This window comes from Chaetodon trifascialis, chromosome 11, assembly GCF_039877785.1.
Source record: "Chaetodon trifascialis isolate fChaTrf1 chromosome 11, fChaTrf1.hap1, whole genome shotgun sequence".
Classification (NCBI taxonomy): Eukaryota; Metazoa; Chordata; class Actinopteri; order Chaetodontiformes; family Chaetodontidae; genus Chaetodon; species Chaetodon trifascialis.
The window spans coordinates 28,981,411-29,003,392 of record NC_092066.1 but is presented as its reverse complement, the minus strand read 5'-3'; the positions used below and the strand labels follow the sequence as shown (position 1 = coordinate 29,003,392).

At 39.7% G+C, this 21,982-nt stretch overlaps 1 protein-coding gene across 1 annotated transcript in view; it reads right to left on the bottom strand.

Moving 5' to 3' along the window:
- Window positions 1-3,405: 3,405 nt before the first annotated feature.
- LOC139339422 (epidermal retinol dehydrogenase 2-like) overlaps window positions 3,406-21,982 on the bottom strand; it is a 78,200-nt gene continuing 59,623 nt past the window's right edge. Inside the window, exon 7 of the mRNA XM_070975035.1 lies at window positions 3,406-4,564. Within this exon, the coding sequence (XP_070831136.1) occupies window positions 4,468-4,564 (97 nt within the window). The 3' untranslated portion in view covers window positions 3,406-4,467. The remainder of the gene's footprint in view (window positions 4,565-21,982) is intronic.

The window sequence follows — 21,982 nt, the reverse complement described above, 5'->3', positions numbered from 1 at the left end:
TTAATGCAAATTAATTTTAACGGCGCCATTTTTTTATCGCGAGATTAACGCTCATTGTGACCGAGTGAACTTGTAGTTTTTTTATAAGCTGTAGCCACTGCTAGTAACGTAAGAAAAACTACAGGATCCGGTTGTAAACCGGAAACAAAATAATAGGCACGCCCCACGCATGTGTTTGGTCTTGTCTGCTTGCTAGCTGTAAAAATGTAGGCTACTGGTTTGTGTGGATGTCAAGGGCGAAACGCCGAAATGGATGCGACCAAGATTCTGAATAGAAAGTTTAGTTTCAAAAAGTTGTCAGATGGGTCAACTGACAAGACCAAAGTTATCTGTGTGTATTGTCGGTATGAACTGAATTATCACCGTAGCACATCCAGTCTGAAATACCACTTGATGGCCAAACACACAGCGAATGCGAATTCTCCGCCGCCTGCTTGTTGAAGGGGCTTTTTTGTAACCAAGTAATTATTTTTTTGTTGTCTCTTTATTGACAGTGTTAAATTGTGTGAGATTTGATTCATTCAAATGTGAATGGCTGCTTAAATTGAGAATGTTAGTGTGAAATATAACACTACACGTTTTTTTCAATTAAAAAACATTTGCACAAAGCAAGCCTATCCACTTTTCCATGTTGATAACAGTATTAAAATGATAATTCAAGGGACATTTAGAATAGATAAAAATGTGTGATTAATTTTGTGATTAATCATGAGTTAACTATGACATTCATGAGATTAATCGCAGTTAAATATTTTAATTGATTGATAGCACTAATCATAATACTTATATAACTTGATACTTAGTTATACTTAGTTCTGTTTTTAACAATTGCTATTATTCTGTTTGTATACTTAGTTATATTTTAAGAATTGCCAGAGCACCATGATGAAGGTGAACCTGCTGCTTCAGCTGTCCAGCAGGGGACCACAGCAGCAAGCAGTTCTACTACACTGGAGGAACTGACAATCTTGGTGAAGTCTCTTGTCTGCTCCCAAGCATCTAGAGATCAGCAGATGGAAAAAGAATCCACATGCCAGGAACAGGATATCTCCTGGATGTACACTGCAGGGGCTGCAGTTTGCAGTATTTGGTGGATTGGGAGGGATACAGGCCTAAGAAGTGCTGCAGGGTACCCCACAAACAAATTCTGCACAAAATGCTGCACAACTTGTGGAAGTAAAATCATTAGTTGTAATTTAATTTGTTCTATATAAAAAAGATGAAAACCAGATAAATCTGTGAAGGATAGACCTAGGATGGGGAGTCTATATGTCCTGTGTGTGTATGTCCATGTGTTCAGGAACATAACTATATCACTATCTCTGCACATTCAGAACATGATTTTGAGGTTAGTTTGAGGTTGAGTAATTAATAAGCCAATAAAGGTATTGGTGTGCATTACCAATTGATCAAATGTTGGATAACTGTTTGATCTGGCCAGAGAGGCAACTCACAAATACAAAGAAGCAATAAAGAAATTAAGATAAAATAGTAGATTGACAGAGTGGTCTCACACACACAAAGTAACTGATATAAGCTCAAAGCACCATGGGTGCTGTGCTTCTCAAGAGAAATGGACAAGCATTTTTTTTGTTTTTGTTGAAGGCAAGCGAGTGTATCTGTGGTGGAAATCTGAAGTAAAGATCATGGAAGCTCCAGCACGCAACAGCACTAGCCACCACAGACTCATAGAAAATCCTGAGCATAGTCCGGCAGATGTTGAAGGACCTCAGTCGCCTCAGAAAATAGACTCTGGCCCGTCCTGTAGAGAGCGTCATTGTTCTTTGCCCAGCCCAGTTTCTTATCAATATGTAACCCCAGGTGCTTGTCCTCCACAATGTCCACACTGACCCCCTGGATGCAAACAGGGGTCACCGGTGCCTTGGTTCTCCTCAGGTCCACTACCAGTTCCTTAGTCTTTGCCACGTTTAGTTGGAGATGGTTCTGTTCACACCATGTGACAAAGTTGTCCACAGCAGCCCTCATCCTCATCACCCTTACTGTTACATCCAACTATCGCAGAGTCATCAGAAAACTTCTGAAGATGGCAGGGTCTGTGCAATAGCTGAAGTCCATGGTGTAGAGAGTGAAGAGGAAGGGAGCCAGAACAGTCCCCTGTGGGGCCCCATTGTTGCTGACCACTCTCTCTGACACACTGTGTTGCAGGCGCACGTACTGTGGTCTACCAGTCAGGTAGTCCACAATCCAGGACACTAGGGGGGCATCCACTCGCATTACTGTCAGCTCGTCACCCAGTAGAGCTGGATGAATGGTGCTCGCTGGCTTGTCCAGGTGGGCGTAGACAGAGTTGAGCAGGTAGATGATGGCGTCCTCAACTTCAAGTTGGGGCTGATTTATTTATTTATTTATTTTTTACACTTTTTTGTTTACTACATCATTCCATATGTGTCCCTTCATTGTTTGAAAGTCTTCAGTATAAATCTACAATTTAGAAAATAAAAAAGAATAAAGAAAAAACATTGAATGAGAAGGTGTGTCGAAACTTTTGACTGGTACTGTAGCTCTCATAAGCAAACACTCCTCTAATCTGTCACCATTAATTGACCATTTAAGCCAGCATTAAGCCCTCAAACTGGAGAGACTAACTGTCAATGTCCCTGAGCTGGGGCAGGCATTAAGAAAGCATCCCAATTGTTGCTTTGTCAATTATTTGATTAAAGGACTGGTCCAAGGGTTACTAGCCGGGTTAACATTGTTGCGAAAAGTGTTATTTGTGTACAATTACTTGCAATCTGCCTTAAAGGAGCCTGAGATAACTGATATATTCGTGATAAAAGAGGTTAAGAAGGGATTCATGATTGGTCCATTTGATAAATCGCCCTATCCAATTACTCGCAATAATCCTATAGGTATAGCAACTCATAAACATTCTGGTAAAAAAAAATGGCAACAATGTACCCAATTGTAGTTGCGTGTCATCTGTGGGGTTAACACTGGGCAAGGAAACAAATATTATTTTTTTGTGACAATGAGGCGACTGTCAATATCATTAACAAAGGTCAGTCCCATTTATTAACAGTGATTGTTAATTTGTTCTAATAAATGTTTTTCAGTTAAACACAAGGACTCTTACCACTCAAACCAAGATCACCTTATTCAATTGGATTAATTATGCGTCAACTTGTATGATTCTGCTGGCACTTCCCCATAAACACGGGGAAGGTCAAGGGAGCAGAGAGGTGCTCTCTTTATGCAAGCACATGAAAGGGCAGGGAGGTCCCAGAACAGAGCCATACTGTATCTGTGTATGCTGTATTAATAAGTATACTTTGACTTAAGTGGTCCTGACTGAACTACGTAAACTCACGTGTACACTTGTGGGAAAATATAAGGTAACTTACTTCAGACACAATGCTGAATAAAAGTCTCAAAACACAGAAGCAAAACATTTGAAATCAGAAATGTATTGATCAAAACTTTCACAATTAGTTTTACAGTTACATTCAAACACTGTGAGCTACCTGAAACATACATGTACTCAAATTAAATTTTAGATACATACTTAAAACAATCTCTACATTCCTCACATTCTTTTTGCCCATTTCCGCTATTTACTATAGGAGTCATATTTGTGTGATTAAGGTAAGATGCGTCTACACTTTCAATATTCACATTCAATATGGCTATATCAGTAATTAAGCTGTCATAATAATTTGTGTAAAAGATGAAAATGTCAACTTCTACAAATTACATACATACAGTTAAAAATTACATTAGCTTCGATCTAGCCACTAATTGAAATTTATTTCTAACATTTGCCACAAAACAAGTTTGTTTTGGTGCTTCAAAATGTACTGTGAGTGTATAGTCCAAGGATGACAGCAGCCTTTTCATAAAGTGTGCTCAAGTTCTCAACACAAGGTCATATATGTTGTTTGTGAATGCAGAGAGTCTTTAAAAACAATCAAGCTTTCAAACTCATGCTAATAACAGAACGTGACAATTCACTTCAGTCTGAACACAGAAGAGCTTTGAGTGGTCTGGACCATTGGCTACCAAACTTTAACATGTGAGGTATCAGATATAAGAAACACTTTAGTAGTGTTCATTGTTCCTGAGTATGAGCATGCGTGGCTTTCTTTGGTTTGTTGATGATTTAGTATTTGCTATGGAAAGACACACCAAAGCATAGACGCATTTTTAGAAAGTACAGAAAGGACGTTTATATTCCACAATGCATGAGGATTATTCTATTGCTATTGTTATTCTGTGGCAACATATACTATATATTTCTATTCAATTAGCAATTGTTTGAATTCCTCTAATTTTAATGTAATTTAAGATGAATAGTCATTCAACATTTGTATTCAAGTATAAACCACTGAAATGAGGGAGGCATTCAAGTCTCAATTTCAAAACAGTATAATTACACTAGGATGATTAAGAACAAAAGAGGTGTTGATTTGGATGGCTGTGCTACTCCTTCCATTTCAGTCATCCTTCACTTCACTCCTGTTTTTTGGAACGCCCCCTGAACGTTTCCATGAAGTTGAAGGCTCCCACATACTGGCCCAGCAAAATGCTCAGCTTCTCAGGAACGATGCTGTGGAGATAAAAAAACAACAACAACAAAATGAGCTGGCCATTAAGACCTTTTGGTTGGTCCTCAGGTCTTCAATATTTCAGTTTAGTTTAGGTAAGGACTTGAGTATAGATTTAAAAACAACTTTAGATGCAAGTAAGGGGAGACTAAGTCCAGTGTTACCATGTGGATTAGGCCTGTAGTCTTCCTCCAAGACGAGGACTATTTTATCCCCCACAGAACATGGTTGGTGAACCAACATTACCTGAGGAGCCCTCCAGGACTAAATCATGAGACATTTTTTTTAATTTAATGTGGTTCCACATTGATTATTCAAGACAATAAAATCACACATCATTTTTATGCACATTACACGTAAATATAAATATAAATATATATCTTGCTCTGTAACGAGTGTTTCCACAGGTTTACTTAAAATCAGGGGTATTTATAGAACTTGAGGATATTGGGGTTTAGCCTGGACCTCCGTAGGTGTGTCTTATTTTTATAAACAAGCTCTTTTCAGCCTTTTTCAACTACTTTTTGATGTACTTTGGCACCTTAATCACATTCTAAGTTCATGTCTTAATCATGGAAAAATGTAAATGTGTTCCACAAAACCAGATTAATCATGGATTGTGATGTTAAAAATATTAGCAGGTGTTAGTAATCATTAGAGGTGGCGGTGGCTCAGCAGGTAGTGCGCGTGCCTCACAGCAACAAGGTTGCAGATTACAGCTAACTCAATACTGTGTGAAGTTTGCATGTTCTTCCCGTGCATGCGTGGGTTCTCTCCGGGCACTCCGGCTTCCTCCCACAGACCAAAAACATGCTCATTAGGTTAATTGGTGACTGTAAAATTGCCCCTAGGTGTGAGTGTGAATGGTTGTGTGTTTGTGCCCTGCGATCGACTATCGACCGGTCCAGGGTGTACCACGCCTCTTGCCCGTTGATGGCTGGGATAGGCTCCAGCATCCCCCGCAACCCCAAAAGGGATAAGCAGTATAGAAAATGGATGGATGGATAGTAATCATTGAGTTCCATTCCATTCCATTCCATTGAGTTGGAACAGAATATTTCACAACTGGCATTTATAGACTAAAGTTGGAAAAACGATAAGATGGATTTATGTTAAAATTTGTTTATTGGAATATTAAAAAAAAGAGCTGGTGTGATTGCCAAGCGGTATCATGTAAGCAACTACCTTTTGAATATGGGAAAATGTTAATATTTAATTTACAGTAATCTGTGCAAATTTAACAAAGATAAGGCTGTTTGCTGACTTTGTAAAAAGAAACTCCAGTTAACTGGTCACTCAAGGTGCGATTAATTCTACTACGCAGTTTTCAATTAGGCTACATGGGTTGTTGATTAATTCAAATGAATAAATGTGGGTGTTCAAATTATTGTAAACTTGAAGACTGGACTGCATGGACAAAAAGTAATGTCACTGCACTGAGGGCATATGCTTTGCAAGTCTTTGTACTTCTTACATGTCCCAGTCTTTGAGACTAGGTATGCAGAGCATTTCATTTCAAGAAGAACAAGTGTGAAGGGTTTTCTGTTTTTTCTGGCCTGATCTGTTTAATACGAAAGTTTAAATTCAGTCAATTGATTAAGGAGAAGGAACATCTTGAAACTCTAGAAAGTGAGTGTAAACACCATTGTGTAGACTTTAGTGACATCAAGTAGTAAGGTTGCAGATTACAGCTAACTCAATACACCTCACCCCTCCCATTCCATATATATGGAACAATCTACGGTGGCAGCAAAAAAAAATAAAATAAAAAAAGCTACGGTTCTGCAAGAGCCGGTGTTTGGTTTGTCCATTCTGGGCAGCTGTAGACACAAGGCAGACTCTGGAAGTTGACCTGCTCGTTCTGTAGATATAAAGAGCTCACTCTCAGATAATGAAAAAACATTTCTCATGTTTAGATGATTCAATACTATTGAAAACATGCTTATGAGCATTTTATTCCATCCATCCATTATCAATACCGCCTATCCCTTTCAGGGTTGCGGGGGGCTGGAGCCTATCCCAGCTACAATGGGCGAAGGGCAGGGTACACCCTGAACCGGTCACCAGCCACATGCAAGGACAAACAAACATTCACGCTCACACTCACACCTACGGACAATTTAGAGTCATCAATTAACCTAATGAGCATGTTTTTGGTCAGTGGGAGGAAGCCGGAGTACCCGGAGAGAACCCACGCATGCACGGGAAGAACATGCAAACTTCACACAGAAAGGCCCCGCCTGACCCAGGGATTGAACCGGCAAGCTTCTTGCTGTGAGGCACGCGCACTACCTGCTGCGCCACCGTGTAGCCCCGCATTTTATTCCATTTCTGCCATATTCTGCTAATAGGTTCCCCCAAATCTTACACACTGGTACACTATTGTGTACAGTTTCTATAGTATAATTATTACATTTTGTATTCGTGAATCAGTGGCAAAAATATGTAGAAGAGAGATGTTTGACAGAAACTGTGTAAGAATTGTTTGGCTCAGAACAATGATTGCTGTGTTCACGTGTGAAAAAGCACACACAAAAGTAATAGAATCTTGTTTTATTACTGGGTATTGTAAACAAGTTACAACGAATGAGTTTGCTTTTAAGATAGTGGACCTCCCCTATTTTACACATGGGTTAGTTTACTATACATGATGAATGAAAATTCGCACGTAAAACACTATAATGCTGATGATGCTATCAACTTTGTCTTGGCTTGGGCTTGGACACTTCAACTTTTTAACAGAAAGTCTGTCTTATAAACTTGGAGTGTGAAGTCCAAAAGATATGAGCATTTACAGTACCAGACAGGGTGGGTCTACAGCCCGTTTTAGATGTGGGATGTGTAACATTGCTGGCTTCATCTAGCCATTTGAAGTGATTGCTTTTTTGTTTTTCAGACTTTTATATGAATGTTCCTTCCAGCTTTATTCAGACATGGCAAGACATTTATATAAATAGGCACAATACTCATGCAAGATTTGGCACCTGGTGTGTGACAGTGAGTCAAGAGAGAGAGGGCAGCAGAGAGTTGAAATGACCGTTGTAAGTGCAAAGGATGTTCCCCACTTCTCATATTGAAAATACATTTTCACTCCACTTAATCATTCAATGTGATTAGTCTGGAAATTCTGCTGCTGCTATAATACCTTAACAACATATTAAGGTGGGTTGCTTGTTTAATTCTTGTGAAGATTTAGGTAATAAATTAATTGCAATCATCTTAGAAGTGCAATGTTGAAAGGGATATGGAGATGTGACTAGGTCTGACTTACTAAGATTGCCATTGTAACTTATCCATATAAGTGACCAGGGGACATACTTGACTATAATCAATTTCATATACATCAACATTGACAGATCATGACTCAGGTCTATAGTTGTGGACATCTGCATCACCACGCAACATCAGTACTACAAATATAATATACCACACCTCAACATTCAAAAATCATACAGTCACTGTCACTGTATCATCACCATCACTAAATGGTAACAGCTTGCACTTTGAATTACAGTTTTTCACAGTTCTTAACACACATTTCTCAAAACACTAACGGATTCCTTCAAATTGTACACACAAACCTGAAAACCTCACACACAAAATGCTAAACCTGACACTCCCTTGTCAAGATGACTCTTTGCCATCAAATCTCTTAACTGTTCACAAAATGGAACTCGTGTTCTCATTTGGTACACACAGCCACATTCTCAAATGACACACACATACGAGTCAATTGATACACACAGCTCAGCAATTGCTGCACACTACCACTGAATTCACAGCACAGAAGTGCAAAACTGAAAACCCAATTATAGAAATGCAACACCCAATGTGAATGGCAATGACTCATGAGAATTACCCATTTTTCCTTTTGGAAAATGTCTGTGTAGGCCCACTTCTTCAAACATAAAATATCACACAAGTATGCAGCAAATCATTGTTTTATTTACAGTGTTTCAGTGCTCTGCCCTGCGATCGGCTGGCGACCGGTCCAGGGTGTACCCCGCCTCTCGCCCGTTGACAGCCGAGATAGCCTCCGGCCCCTCGCAACCCCGAAAGGGATAAGCGGCACAGACAATGGATGGATGGATGGATGTTTCAGTGCACAAGAAAATGTACGTTTAAAAAAAAATAAATAAAAAAAAGTCAAAAGGTTACACTTTTGCCTCAAACATGCCCACCCCCCTCCTCCCCTTTCACAGGAGGAATTAGACAACATCAAGTCTCCTGTTTCTATCTGGCCAGAGGGCCTCATCCACGTCACAGATGGTCTCTCAAGGCACCTCTGGAAAAATCGTCTTGAGTGCCTCATGAAGCCTTGACAGGCCTCAGCAGAGACGTCACCACAGGCCTCCTCCATGGCCTGCAGCAGTGGGACCTGGCCCTGGGGGTTTCTTTCATAAACCTTCAACCTCCAAGCGGAAAAGAATTCCTTGATGGGGTTTAGGAAAGGGGAATAAGGGGGGAGGTAAAGTACAGAAAATCCTCTCTAATGCTCAGACCATGATTCAGAACATGGTCAACAATAGTGGCCTGGATCTGATTGGAAATTATTGCTCTCCTCCTCCTTTCTCCTCCTCCTCCTTCTTCTTGTCCTCCTTGTCCCACTCTTCCTCCTCCTTGTCCTCCTCTTCCTCCTCCTTGTCCCACTCTTCCTCCTCCTTGCCCCACTCTTCCTCCTCCTTGTCCCACTCTTCCTCCTCCTTGTCCTCCTTGTTCCACTCTTCCTCTTCCTTGTCCTCCACTTCCTCCTCCTCATCCTCCTCCTCTTCCTCCTCTCACTCTTACCCCTCTCATTCTCTGGTTGTTGTTCTCCATTGCTCAATGCTCACCAAACAAAGCAGAGGCTCAAGGCCCTTTTATGCTGCAGTTCTCCTGATTGCAAATTGCTCACCTGACCTGGGTGTTCAGAGCTTTGCATAACTGTGTGTTGTGGGTTGATGCTTTGAGATTTCAATTGGGGTGTGTGTGCAACAACTGACCATTGTGTGTACAGCTTTGACAACAAGGTGATGTGTAATTGACATCAGAGTGTAAAGAAGGAAAGTCAGAGTCTAATGCAGATAAGGGAGTGTTTAGATGTGGCAAATTGGGCCGAGCAATTGGTACTTGAAGTGAGGGTTTTACAAACTGTGCCAAATTATCGATTGTTGTGTGTTAAGAACCGCGAAAAACTGTAAGGGGATGGACACATTCTGACTGAATGGCCATTGCTTTATTACAGCATCTGCTCACTGAATATATGATTTTGCACGTCTTAGCTGTTCAGTCTTGCTTTTTTTTTTGGCTTTGTCCTTGTTGAGTTGTATGCTCAAGTTGTAGCTGTACTACTAGCTACCCCAAACATCAAGTGCCACTGGATGGAAATAAAAAAAAGAACCTGATAAGTGCTGAGTTCAGTTAGAGGCTGAACTGAACACACAGAGAATGCTGTTGCATGGTAGTTTACAGCTGATAAACAGGTATTCTAGCTGTTTGGTGTGAATAAACACAAATTATCCCCTGGTCAAACTTGCATGAGCAATATGTGGCCAAAGTTTGCTTCGCATTCTGTCTGAATAATCTATTACCAATACAGTCTCACAGGAAGTAATCCCACAGACTAATATGCAGCCAGACTGGCTACCAAAACAAAGAACAGCAAAGCTTGGATTAAACACTTTTCAATCGAATTAAATTTTATTTAAATAGCGCCAAATCACAACAGAAGTTGTCTGTCATAACATTAAGAAAATGACTGACTTCTTTCTCTGCTCAGGACGCCATAACTATAGAATAGCTTTACATACCAAATAGCTTTTTGCTACTAAATTAATAGTAGCAGATTAGTTAATTAATTAGTCTCATATATAAAACATTTAACAGGGTTGCAATGTGGGATGAGTTATTTCCATTGTCCAGAGATGGGAGCACTTTATTTTTAAAGCACTTAAAAACTTAAATGTACATGGAACTCTCCTGGTTAAATCAGTACGAAAGAAAAACAAATGCATTAGATAATACTACTTAACTGCAACTCCCAAAGTACTTTCTAGTAAGAAATACCTATCCATCACTGAGCTTAAATTTCTGCTACATGTGCTGCAGAAGGTAATGATGTCACTTTCTAGAACCCTGATAAACATTAAACAGAAATGACAAAGTTGCTTCTGCTCTTGTTTGTGCCTCTGACTGGCTTCTACTCCATAGCAGAGCATTCTGGCTAATAGACTCAGAAAAAACACAATTTCTTGGAAACTTCACAGAAAGAATTCAAGCTGACAACATAAAGCTAATCCCTTGTTACATTATCAACACTATATTTCTATGTTGGGGAGTGTTGAGGATATCATTAGTAAAAGAAATAAAATGAGAATTTAGAGGAGGGAAAGTCACTACAGCAACTAGCAACTATCCATCCATCCATTATCTATACCGCCTATCCCTTTCGGGGTTGCGGGGGGCTGGAGCCTATCCCAGCTACAATGGGCGAGAGGCGGGGTACACCCTGAACCGGTCGCCAGCCGATTGCAGGGCACTAGCAACTATTTTATGGGAAATATATGATGAACAGTTTTGTAACTGTAACTTTTGTAAGACACTAAAATTCAGGACACTGTGGTTTCTGCAGAAACTGTGAGCCTGGCAAGTTCTGATTTTGCAATGTTAAATTGCTGGAAAACCCATTTAAAACTAGGAAAAACATTCCAGGGGCCAATGCCTTTGTTTGTGTCAACAATAAGAATTACTTTCACAAATAGCTCCTAATGGAATAATATATTTGTGCTAATGTAAATAGGCTTTGTTAAATAACAATGTGACATTGTCTTCCTGCAACTCTTCTGAAATAGGTCCGTGTTAACAGCTTCTGGATGACTAACACATGAATGTCTTCAAAGGGGGAGCAGAGACAAAGCTGGATAATCCAACAACACGTTATTAAAAACTCAAATACAATGGCTTTTATGTAAAATGATCAGAGGTGACAGGCGAGGCACGATCTCCATCTATGTGAGCTGTGTTCCAAAGCTGAAAAGCTTTTTAATACAGAATAATGACTCTTTTCAGACAAATGGACCAGAGAAAGTATAAAGAACAATGAAAGAAGACATCTCCAGAATAATGACTTTTCAAACGTCATCAAGGGCAAAACAACTCAGCTGAAGTATTGAGGGTTTTAGGCATGGTTATAAGAAATGATGCATTTTCATTACCAATTACCAATCTTACTGCAAAGATACTACAGATTTTTAATCATTTAAATCAAGTGGTGGGAGCTGCTGTTGGTGATTTACTCTGTCCTCCCTCTACTGGAGCCAAATCAAAAAATAAACAAATAATTAAATAAAAAATACAGTTGAACAATAGCAATCTCAACAGTAATATCTCTTTCCAGAAGTTGTGGCCCGGTTACTTAAAATAATCAATAGACTGTGTTGTGAACAGTTTCATGTTCAAATTATTGTCCATCTACCGATCTACCCCCACCATCCGAATCATTGCACATCTACTCATGGATGAGAGGCTCATCACAGTGTGGAATGTAAACATTAATGAGGACCTCATCTCCTCAGCCATAAAATTAGCTATCAGTATTAGTTAGCCATAAACTTAGCAATGTCAGACTATCCATCCATCCATTATCTATACCGCCTATCCCTTTCGGGGTTGCGGGGGGCTGGAGCCTATCCCAGCTACAATGGGCGAGAGGCGGGGTACACCCTGAACGGGTCGCCAGCCGATTGCAGGGCCACAGGTAAGGACAAACAAACATTCACACTCACACCTACGGACAATTTTAGAGTCATCAATTAACCTAATGAGCATGTTTTTGGTCTGTGGGAGGAAGCTGGAGTACCTGGAGAGAACCCACGCATGCACGGGAAGAACATGCAAGCTTCACACAGAGAGGCCCCACCTGACCCGGGGATCGAACCGGCAACCTTGTTGCTGTGAGGCACGCGCACTACCTGCTGCCCCACCGTGCAGCCCCCAATGTCAGACTAGGGTTAGAGAAATAGATGCATGCTTCCTTCTGTGCAGTTATGTGGTTGGCCGGTGTATTTTGCTACAAAGAAAAACAGTTCCCACATGAAACAGCTCCCAAGGGCATAAGGTCTGAGGATTATCTTGAGTAACAGGGTCATGTTTTCTGGAAACAGACATTGCTGTTGATAGCATCTAATCTCCGGTGTCTCACCTTAAAGGCTGAACACACACACACACACAGTATAAAGTGGACATCAGCTCTCTTTTTCAACACTCTCTGTCTGCGTACCTACACACAAACCCAAAACAATCACCCCCTTTATCCCATCCTCTCACCCTACTGAGAACAGGATGTGTATCATACATGGAACATGCATTCTTGAGTTAAAGAGACTCTTGATTGACTCTTAAGTCACCCAAGTCTGAATTAATATAAATTAGGTGTTTCATCAGTTGGTAAACTGGCTTACATGATTCAGCACGATTTTTTTTGCGATTTGTATAATTTTGACATCTTTGCTATGCAAAGTTAGTCTGCTATAAAATCAATGAACTGAAACACGGTTTTGTTTTACTATGGACAATATTGCCTAGTGACAATAGTTAATAAGGTCCTATAATCGCTACATTTTCATTGTGTGATAGTAAATTGGGTAATCAACCTGAATGTATTTAACTTGTTTTCGAGTTAGTTCAGCAGTAACAATACTGTGATTGAGTGATGTTTTAATTATTAAGATGTTAAACAATTTGCCTTTCATGAATGCCTAATGTTAACTTTATTCCATATAATTTTATTCTTAAATCTTTCTTGATTGATCATTATGATGTGAGTAAAAAAAGTCATAAAATTAGATTTCATATAGGCTTCGTGTAACATATAAATTACATTTCATTAAGTAGAAAAACTAGGGCTGTCAGTTTAACGCGTTAATTAGATTAATTAATTACGCTGCAAATTAACGCGCTATAAAAATTAACGCAATTAATCATGAGTGGCAAGTCAATGCGCAAGCATTTTAAATTTGGCCCTTTGAGTGACCCGTAGGCTGCAGTGGCAGGTCGCATATTACCTGCGCCACTAGTCAAGAGCAGGGTGACAACAGACATGGATGCGACAACGGAGAGCGAGGCAAGCCTACTTGGACTTTTGAACAGCAAGTTTATTTATAAAAAGAACAAAGATGGGACTATTAACAAGAACGCAGTGATTTGTACCTTGTGTAAAAAAGAATTTTCCTATCACCGTAGCAGCTCCAGCCTGAATTATCATTTAAACGCTAAACATGTAGTTGCTGCTAGTGCCGCTAGTGCTACCGTGAGCTCACTACGCCAACCCACACTTGCTGAGTTAGGAAAACGAATGAGCAGAGCCACGACAGAAAAACTGACAAACTCTATTGCAAAGTGGGTTGCTGCTGATTGTAGGCCGATTTCAATCGTGGAAGACGAGGGCCTAAAAGAGGCGTTTCAGATAGCGTCATCTGACTCTAATTTCCAGCTACCGTCGAGAACTACAGTGATGAAAAGAATTCACCAGCTGTAATGTGAATGTCAGTGAATTGTAATGTCCTAGAATTCAAATTCTTTATTTGGGGACCTTTATCAGATATGAGATTAAAATGCGATTAATTAGATTAATTAATTACAAATCCTGTAATTAATTAGATTAATTTTTTTAATCGCCTGACAGCACTAAGAAAAACATCACTTTTTTTTAAACCAGGTTTTGTTTTTTGTTTTTTTTTTTTACTATATTTTAACACTGATAGTATTTCAGGAAAGTTTTATAAATATCAGGACAATAATATTTACAATGATATTTCTGGACACAATAATTGTAGCATAAAAATTTCATATGGGCAACCAATTTGCCATTTTCACCAAAATGCCACTCACCCCGAAAACACCTGGCAATGCTTAAACATTCATGGAATTTAAAGCACAATTATCACAGTATCACGTTCCTTCCAAAACCCAGTAACATCCTTACAAACTTAACAATAATCTTTTAAGCTGTCAAATCTGTATCATGTGAACTCCTTACCCTACTCTGTATGCTAAAATAGAAGAGAACCTAACAAAGGGATGACCCAACTTCTTTCCCTAATTGGCAGAATCTTTCCATTTAAAATGGCTATTCATCCTTTGACACTTAGTCAAACCAAACCATATTTGGTTTAAGGCTGTGTCCTCAATTATTTTCAAATCTTACTGGAAAAACAAAAAAAAACCCAGTAAATTAAACTATGCCAAATCAATTTGTAAACCTCAAGGACGGCTCCAGCACCCAATGCGTCTTTCTCGCACCCAAATCTAGAGTATCTTCAAATGCATTAACCACTCTCCGAATATTGCTCGTATTTAATTGAATCCATTCTTCCCTCTACCAGTGAAATGCTCCCTGTGCCACCACTGGTGCCAGACTCAAAAGAGATAATAAGCCAGCATTCTGACTTTTAGTCCCTAGTATAAATCTTTAATTGAATCATGTAAAAACCTACCAGAAACAATTGTGCATAATTATTTGTTTCTAAAGATACTCTTTTGGGTATTCTTGCATTTATGATGAGATGTAACAAACATCTGTGGTTAGATTAGAGTTGGGAACATTGGAATGCAGCTCAAAACTAATAAGTGCAGTCACAGTGTTGCCACTAACGCGTTACTTAGTATCACGTTACTCAAATTTGACCTATTTTTTTGTAACAAGTAATCTAGTGTGTTACTACTTCCAAACCAGTGATCAGATTAAAGTTACTTATCCAAGTCACTGTACATTACTATATATTTTAATCATTTTCCTTAGTAACAAGATAATATCTATAATACATTTTTTGCTTCCTGCTTGTCTTGGGGATTAACGTCTTGTGTGCATAAAGTCGCTTTTTCAGCATGAGGACAACTCAAGTCACGTGTAATACCACGCTACCAGCAACACAAACATAGCTACATGTAAACAACAATGGAGGGAGTAGAGAGAACTGTGTTTTCGAGCTGGAGGTATAGTCATTAATTTCAGTTTGTGTTGGCTAAACAAGACAACTTGAAAGTACGCTGTACACTCTGTGATGGTGAGAAATTACTTTAAAACACAACAATAAAAAACAATAAGAACACAACTTTGAATTTAATAAAGCATTTGGAATTGCAGCATGGCATTGTGCAATTACTGGAGCAAGTCCCACCAGGTAGTGCGAAGAGAGCAGCGAGTGAGACTAATGGAGGCCCTCCACCACCACACAAACAACAAAAGCTGGGCTTCGGTCCAAAAGTAAGTGGGGGAGAGATTAAAAAAAGTTGGTCGAGCAGTATGTTGTGGAGGAAATGCTGCCCATAAAAACAGTTGACTCGTCCTCATTCTGTGTCATAATAAATAAGATCCCTACCACCATCAATGCTGAGTTGCCTCACAGAACAGCTTTTTCTTCTTACATGGAGAAGGAGTATGCAGAGATGGAGAGAAATCTGAAGGCCGCACTGAATGAGGTTGACTTTATGTCAAACACAGCGGATACTTGGACTTCTAACAACAGAGGCAACTATATGGGAGTAATGCTCCACTGGATAAGTAGATCCACATTAGAGTGCAACAAGGCTGCATTGGCACGTAGAAGAATTCGCGGTAGACACACATACTGTATGATGTTATTGGTGCAGAGATCGAAAACATTCACTCTTCATATGGACTACTCAGCTGCTGAATGTAACTAATTAAGTAACTTGTAATCTAACTTAGTTACTTTTAAAATCAAATAATCAGTAAAGTAACTAAGTTACTTTTTAAAGAAGTACTCAGTAATCAGATTACTTTTTCAAGGTAACTGTGGCAACACTGTGCAGTCAACCCAAATAGACCCAAACTGTGGCCGAACAGCAACACCGGCAGCACCATGATGTGCGATCACTTAAACATTTTTTTAATTGAATTGTGATTTTTTGAACTCTACAGTTCACACTCAGACCTCTAGTCCACAAAAACATTGGATCCTTGATTCCTGATTCCAGTGATGCAACTTAAGGTTTTTTTTTTACATCCCCCTGTCTGACCAATGGAATTCTGTAAAATAAACAAACAAACAAAAAAATAAACAAAATAAAGCCAAGCTCAAGCTCTAGCCAAACATTACATTAGCCAAAAGTACTGTCCCTGAAATGTCTGACCAATTTGTCAACATTAGCTCACCAACCACCTAACATTGCCTCACTCATTGGACAGGATTCGTTGTTGAGATGGGACATTCATGAATTCAATTAAAAAATTTGTCTCTTTTAAACGTAACTTGGCTTGTAACATTTTGCATTATCCCTGTCAATTTTGGGGATGTAGTGGAGGTTGAATGCACATACATACAGTACAGTATACTGTATTTACACTATAAATTTTACATTTGTTTTGTAAAGGATACATTATATCACAGTTGAATACACTACTTATTGTATTGATAGCATCAGTATGTATTGTTTGATCAGATAATGGGTGTGGTGCAATCACATCACATAATCTAATTTTTGTGTTCCTACTCCCTCTATGTTTACAATTTAATGATATACTTACCCAAAGCAGTAAAGATTTGCTACTGGCCAACTTTTCTTTCCACTAGACTGATGCTGGGGGACTGGCAGTGCAAATTATATCTACCTCACCTAGTATTTACAATTGTATCATTGAGAGGACTTCTCTTTCCATGAGTGCATGCAGGTGTATTCAGTAACATTATTGCGTGTTTACATGTTTGACTGGTAGACATGGGAATTGTGTGAGGTACTAGTCATAATGACTTAATATTGGTCTGATGAAGGGTGCCATAAGGGGGGGGTGAGGGGAGAATACCATGAATAATTTGAGGGGACACAGTGTGTACATGCCAGTACCATCAGAGAAAAAGACAGGAACATTCACATAAGTAGCCTGTCTTTTGTCTTAGAAACATTAACTACTGAATGTAGGGAAGGTGTGAGGATGATTTGAGAAACAACTTTATCCAGACTAATACCTTGTGTATTTTTGCAGCAGTGATTCTGATACTTGCTCATGATGCACAATGATGTGCTCTAATTGATTACCTTTCTGTGAATTTCTCTGCCATTACACAGGTCAATGGTAACAGCATATGGAATCAGATTTGTGCCAATAAAATAAACAAAACTTCCTAGATATCAAACAAAAACGAGGATTTGAGAGAGAGTAAATCTCACAGAAGAAAAAACGAACAAACAAACAAAAAAAAAACAAACAAAAAAAACCCTGTCATCTTGTCTTTTATGTTTTTGATAATAAATTCCCTGTGCTTCTTACTCACTGATCAGACTTTTGCCCTTGTTGTCAGCTTCGTGGTTACACTGCCAGCTCTCTGGTTTGTGCAGCCTTTTTTTTTGCTCTTCTGTTCACTCTTACTGTCTAAGATAGCTTTTATCTAACTAAGAAACATCAACAACAACTTACTATGTATAATGATTGCTAGTTAAGTAGCCAAAGTGTTCGTGCATGCCACGCACACAATCATGTACACATACAACACTGGTACTTAGTACTTTAATTATGATTCCAATCTAAAAAACTAATGGGAGGACTGACTTAAATACAAAAACATCTAACATTATATTTTTAATGACACAGGTTGTTGGGTCATGGCTTCTTTTGTTCAAAGTGCTGTCTGTACTTTCAAAAATATAAATAATAATTATTTTGTGTAGGAGGCTTAAAACTGGGTGAGGAATGGCCAAACTCTGCTACCAAGGTGAGGTTGTGGAAGACAGTTTCATGTCACAGGTCATACACCATGGACAGACTGAGCGCAGCAAGACACAAGGTAGTTATACTGCATCAGCAAGGTCTCTCCCAGACAAAAATTTCAAATAAGACTGGGGTTTCAAGATGTGCTGTTCAAGCTCTTTTGTAGAAGCACAAAGAAACAGGTAATTTTGAGGATTGTAGACACAGTGGTTGGCCAAGGAGACAGTGCAGCAGATGAAAAACACACCAAGCTTATTTCCCCTTCGAAATCAGAAGATGTCCAGCAGTGCCATCAGCTCAGAACTGGCAGAAACCAGTGGGACCCAGGTCCACCCATCTTCTGCCCGGAGAAGTCTGGCCAGAAGTGGTCTTCATGGAAGAGTTGCATCCAAAAAGTCATACCTCCAACATGGAAACAAGGCCAAGTGATTCAACTGTGCATGAAAACACACGAACTGGGCTGCAGAAAAATGGCACCAGGTGAACTGGACTGATGAGTCAAAATGAGTGAAGCATAGTGGAGGTTCCTTTGCAAGTTGATCAAATTTATTCTGCAGCACAACCCCAAACATACAGCCAATGTCATTAAGAACTATCGTCAGCATAAAGAACAAGCCCTGGAAGTGATGATATGTCCTCACAGAGCCCTGATGTCAACATCATCGAGTCTGTCTGGGATTACATGAAGAGAAAGGATTTCATGAAGCCTACATCCACAGGAGATCTGTGGTTAGTTCTCCAAGATGTTTGGAACAAACTACTGTAGGAATTAGATGACTTTCTAATCCTGGGAATCAGTCTATGAATTGTTTAAGTCTTTGTGGCCCTTTCTCAATGAGGTGAGAAAGAGAGAGTGAACTCCCCCAAAATTGTTTTTGAAGGAAAGATTTATGATTACCAGGTGTGTGTGACATGTCATTTTCTTTTTGAAAAGTATAAAAGCCAAGACATTGTGGAGATCTAGAGAGAACACTGCATGAGTCCTCCCCCCATGCTGCATGTATTAAAGAGACCTGATTCATCACACCGAGTCTATAATTCTTCAGAGAATAAGCAACTCTCAACGAGCAAGAAGGAGAATCTCCTTTACAATTTGGTGACGAGGATGGGATGGACGCTCTGCTGATTGACATCTGAGCCTGGACTGAGGGTCAACTGCCAGCAGGGGTCTCATACAACTCAGGGAAAGTTCCGCTCCGACAAATGGAGGACACGATCCCGCCTGAGGTCAGGCACGGGTGGCGGAGAGTGGACGCTCCATCTATTTTAATAAGTGAGTACAGTGTTAAGAATCAATCTCTAGACGAGTTGCGTAAGTCCTGTGTGGGTGCAACCGTCAGTTCCCATGTAATTCTTGTGTAGGTTTGGGAACGGCTTAGATGTAATTCTTGTGTAGGTTTGGAAGTTTTTTATGGTATTGAATTTAAGTTCCCAGGTAACTCCTATGTTGGTCTGCGACAGTTCACACTTAAGACCCGAGGGGCAAGTACTAAAGATCACACTTATGAACAAATTTGGGATCGAGGTGGGACTGACATGATAGAAATGGAGTATTTGTGGGTTCACAGTTTACAGCTGCATCTGTGCATCTTTCTGAATCTCAACAGAAACTGTTTTCACCCAGTCTTGTGCCTCTGATGCCTATGATGGATATTGTAAATAGATTATGGTATGCACCAGGATTTTCAGAATTTGCTGAAAAGTTTTGCAAAAAATGTTTAATTTGTGCATCAAGCAATGTTGGCAGAGGTGAAACAATTCCCTTGTCAGCCCATCCTAAACCAGAGACTCCTTTTGAACATTTAATGATGGACTTCATTGAACTTACTGCATGTAGGGGTTACAAATTTTGCCTTGTCATTGTTGACATGTTTTCAAAATGGATTGCCTTTTTCCCATGTAAACATGCTACAGCTGTCTCAGTTGCAAAAGCACTGTTGAGCTAGTGGAGGGGCAGTGGCAAGGGCTAACCAGACTTTGAAAACATCACTGACAAAGTTGATGGCAGAAACTAATCTTCCATGGGGTGAAGTTTTATCACTCGCATTAATGTTCATGAGAGGCTGCCCACATAAGACAACTGGACTCTCTCCTTATGAGATACTTACTGGGCATCCTATGCGAATGACCAACACCCCTTTTCCGCAAAATAGGTTAACACTGACAGGAATGGATGATGACATGTTAAGATACTGTTGTGTACTTAACCATATCTTGAAGCTTATCTTTCCTAAGGTGAAAGCTGCCCTTCCTGAGCCTGCATTGGTACAGCTCCGTAACATCCAACCTGAAGATTGGGTGCTGATGAAGGATCTCAGAAGAAAACACTGGCATCAACAGACAGGGCAGGACCAAACCAGGTGCTGCTGACCACTCCAATTGCTTTCCGGATAGCCGAGAGAGACACGTTGATTCACGCATCCCAGTGCAAACCTTTCCCCAGCGGTGCCTTGGATGGAAAAGAAACAACCCAGCCAGCAGGGAGCTGAAAAGGGTTCCTGGTGGAAAATCCTGATTGCAGTTTTCATCATGTGATTTATCATCACAACTAGCATAGTCCAACTGTGGTTTCCAGCTGAGCAGCAAAATGATAGCTGTTCTTACAACCAGCTGAACTCCAGAGAGGATGGCGATGGACTATTATCCATGAGGGCGCAAGAAGACACAGAGGGGAGAAGTGGCATTGCCATGCCACCAACGCAGGGTCAGAAGACCCCAGAAGAAGATTACATCAAAACAGCCAAAATAAAGCAGTTGATCAGGAGAAAGAGACAACTGTTTGAACAGCATGACTGGAGACCCTGGAGGTTTGATGCTGAAAACTTAAACTGATCACTTCGGCCCCTGGGGTACCATGGCAATTCATGCTTTTATTCCTGTTTTTTTGTTTTTTGTACTATGTTAAGCTTTTGTACTGTGCGCTTATTTGTATGCAGGCCCTGATATATAAATGAATAAATGAGGTAGTTGGGGAAGACTGTATGTTAAAATACCCCTTGAACTAAGTAATAATGATGAACCAGAGTTTCACCCGATGTTAGAATGGGCACCAGGAAACCCCTATAGTGAATCAGATGATGAATTTGTGTAATATTGGTTTGTTTCCATTGGGATATGTATTGATGATTTTGTATTTGAGATTTTGATGTAATTCCTAATAATGTTCTGTTGACACTTTGTGTCAAAAGGGAGCAATGTAGGAATTAGATTACTTTCTAATCCTGGGAATCAGTCTACGAATTGTAAAATTCTTTGTGGCCCTTTCTCAATGAGGTGAGAAAAAGGAGCAAAGGACATTTAATGAAAGAAACAGGATAGAGGGGGAAGGTTAAGGTACGATTCATTGTACCTGAGGAATCTATGGTATAGTATGAACCCTAAGAAACAGGATGAGTGAACTCCCCCAAAATGGTCATTGTTTTTGAAGGAAAGATTTATGATTACCAGGTGTGTGTGACAACCATTTGTCATTTTCTTTGTTGAAAAGTATAAAAGCCAAAACATTGTGGAGATCTAGAGAGAACACTCTGCATGAGTCTTCCCTCTATGCTGCATGCATTAAAGAGACCTGATTCATCACACCGAGTCTATAATTCTTCAGAGAATTAGCAACTCTCAACGAGCAAGAAGGAGAATTTCCTTTACATTACCAGCCAAGTTCCTTCAAAGCCTGTGTGCAAGTGTACCTAGAAGAATTGATGCTGTTTTGAAGACA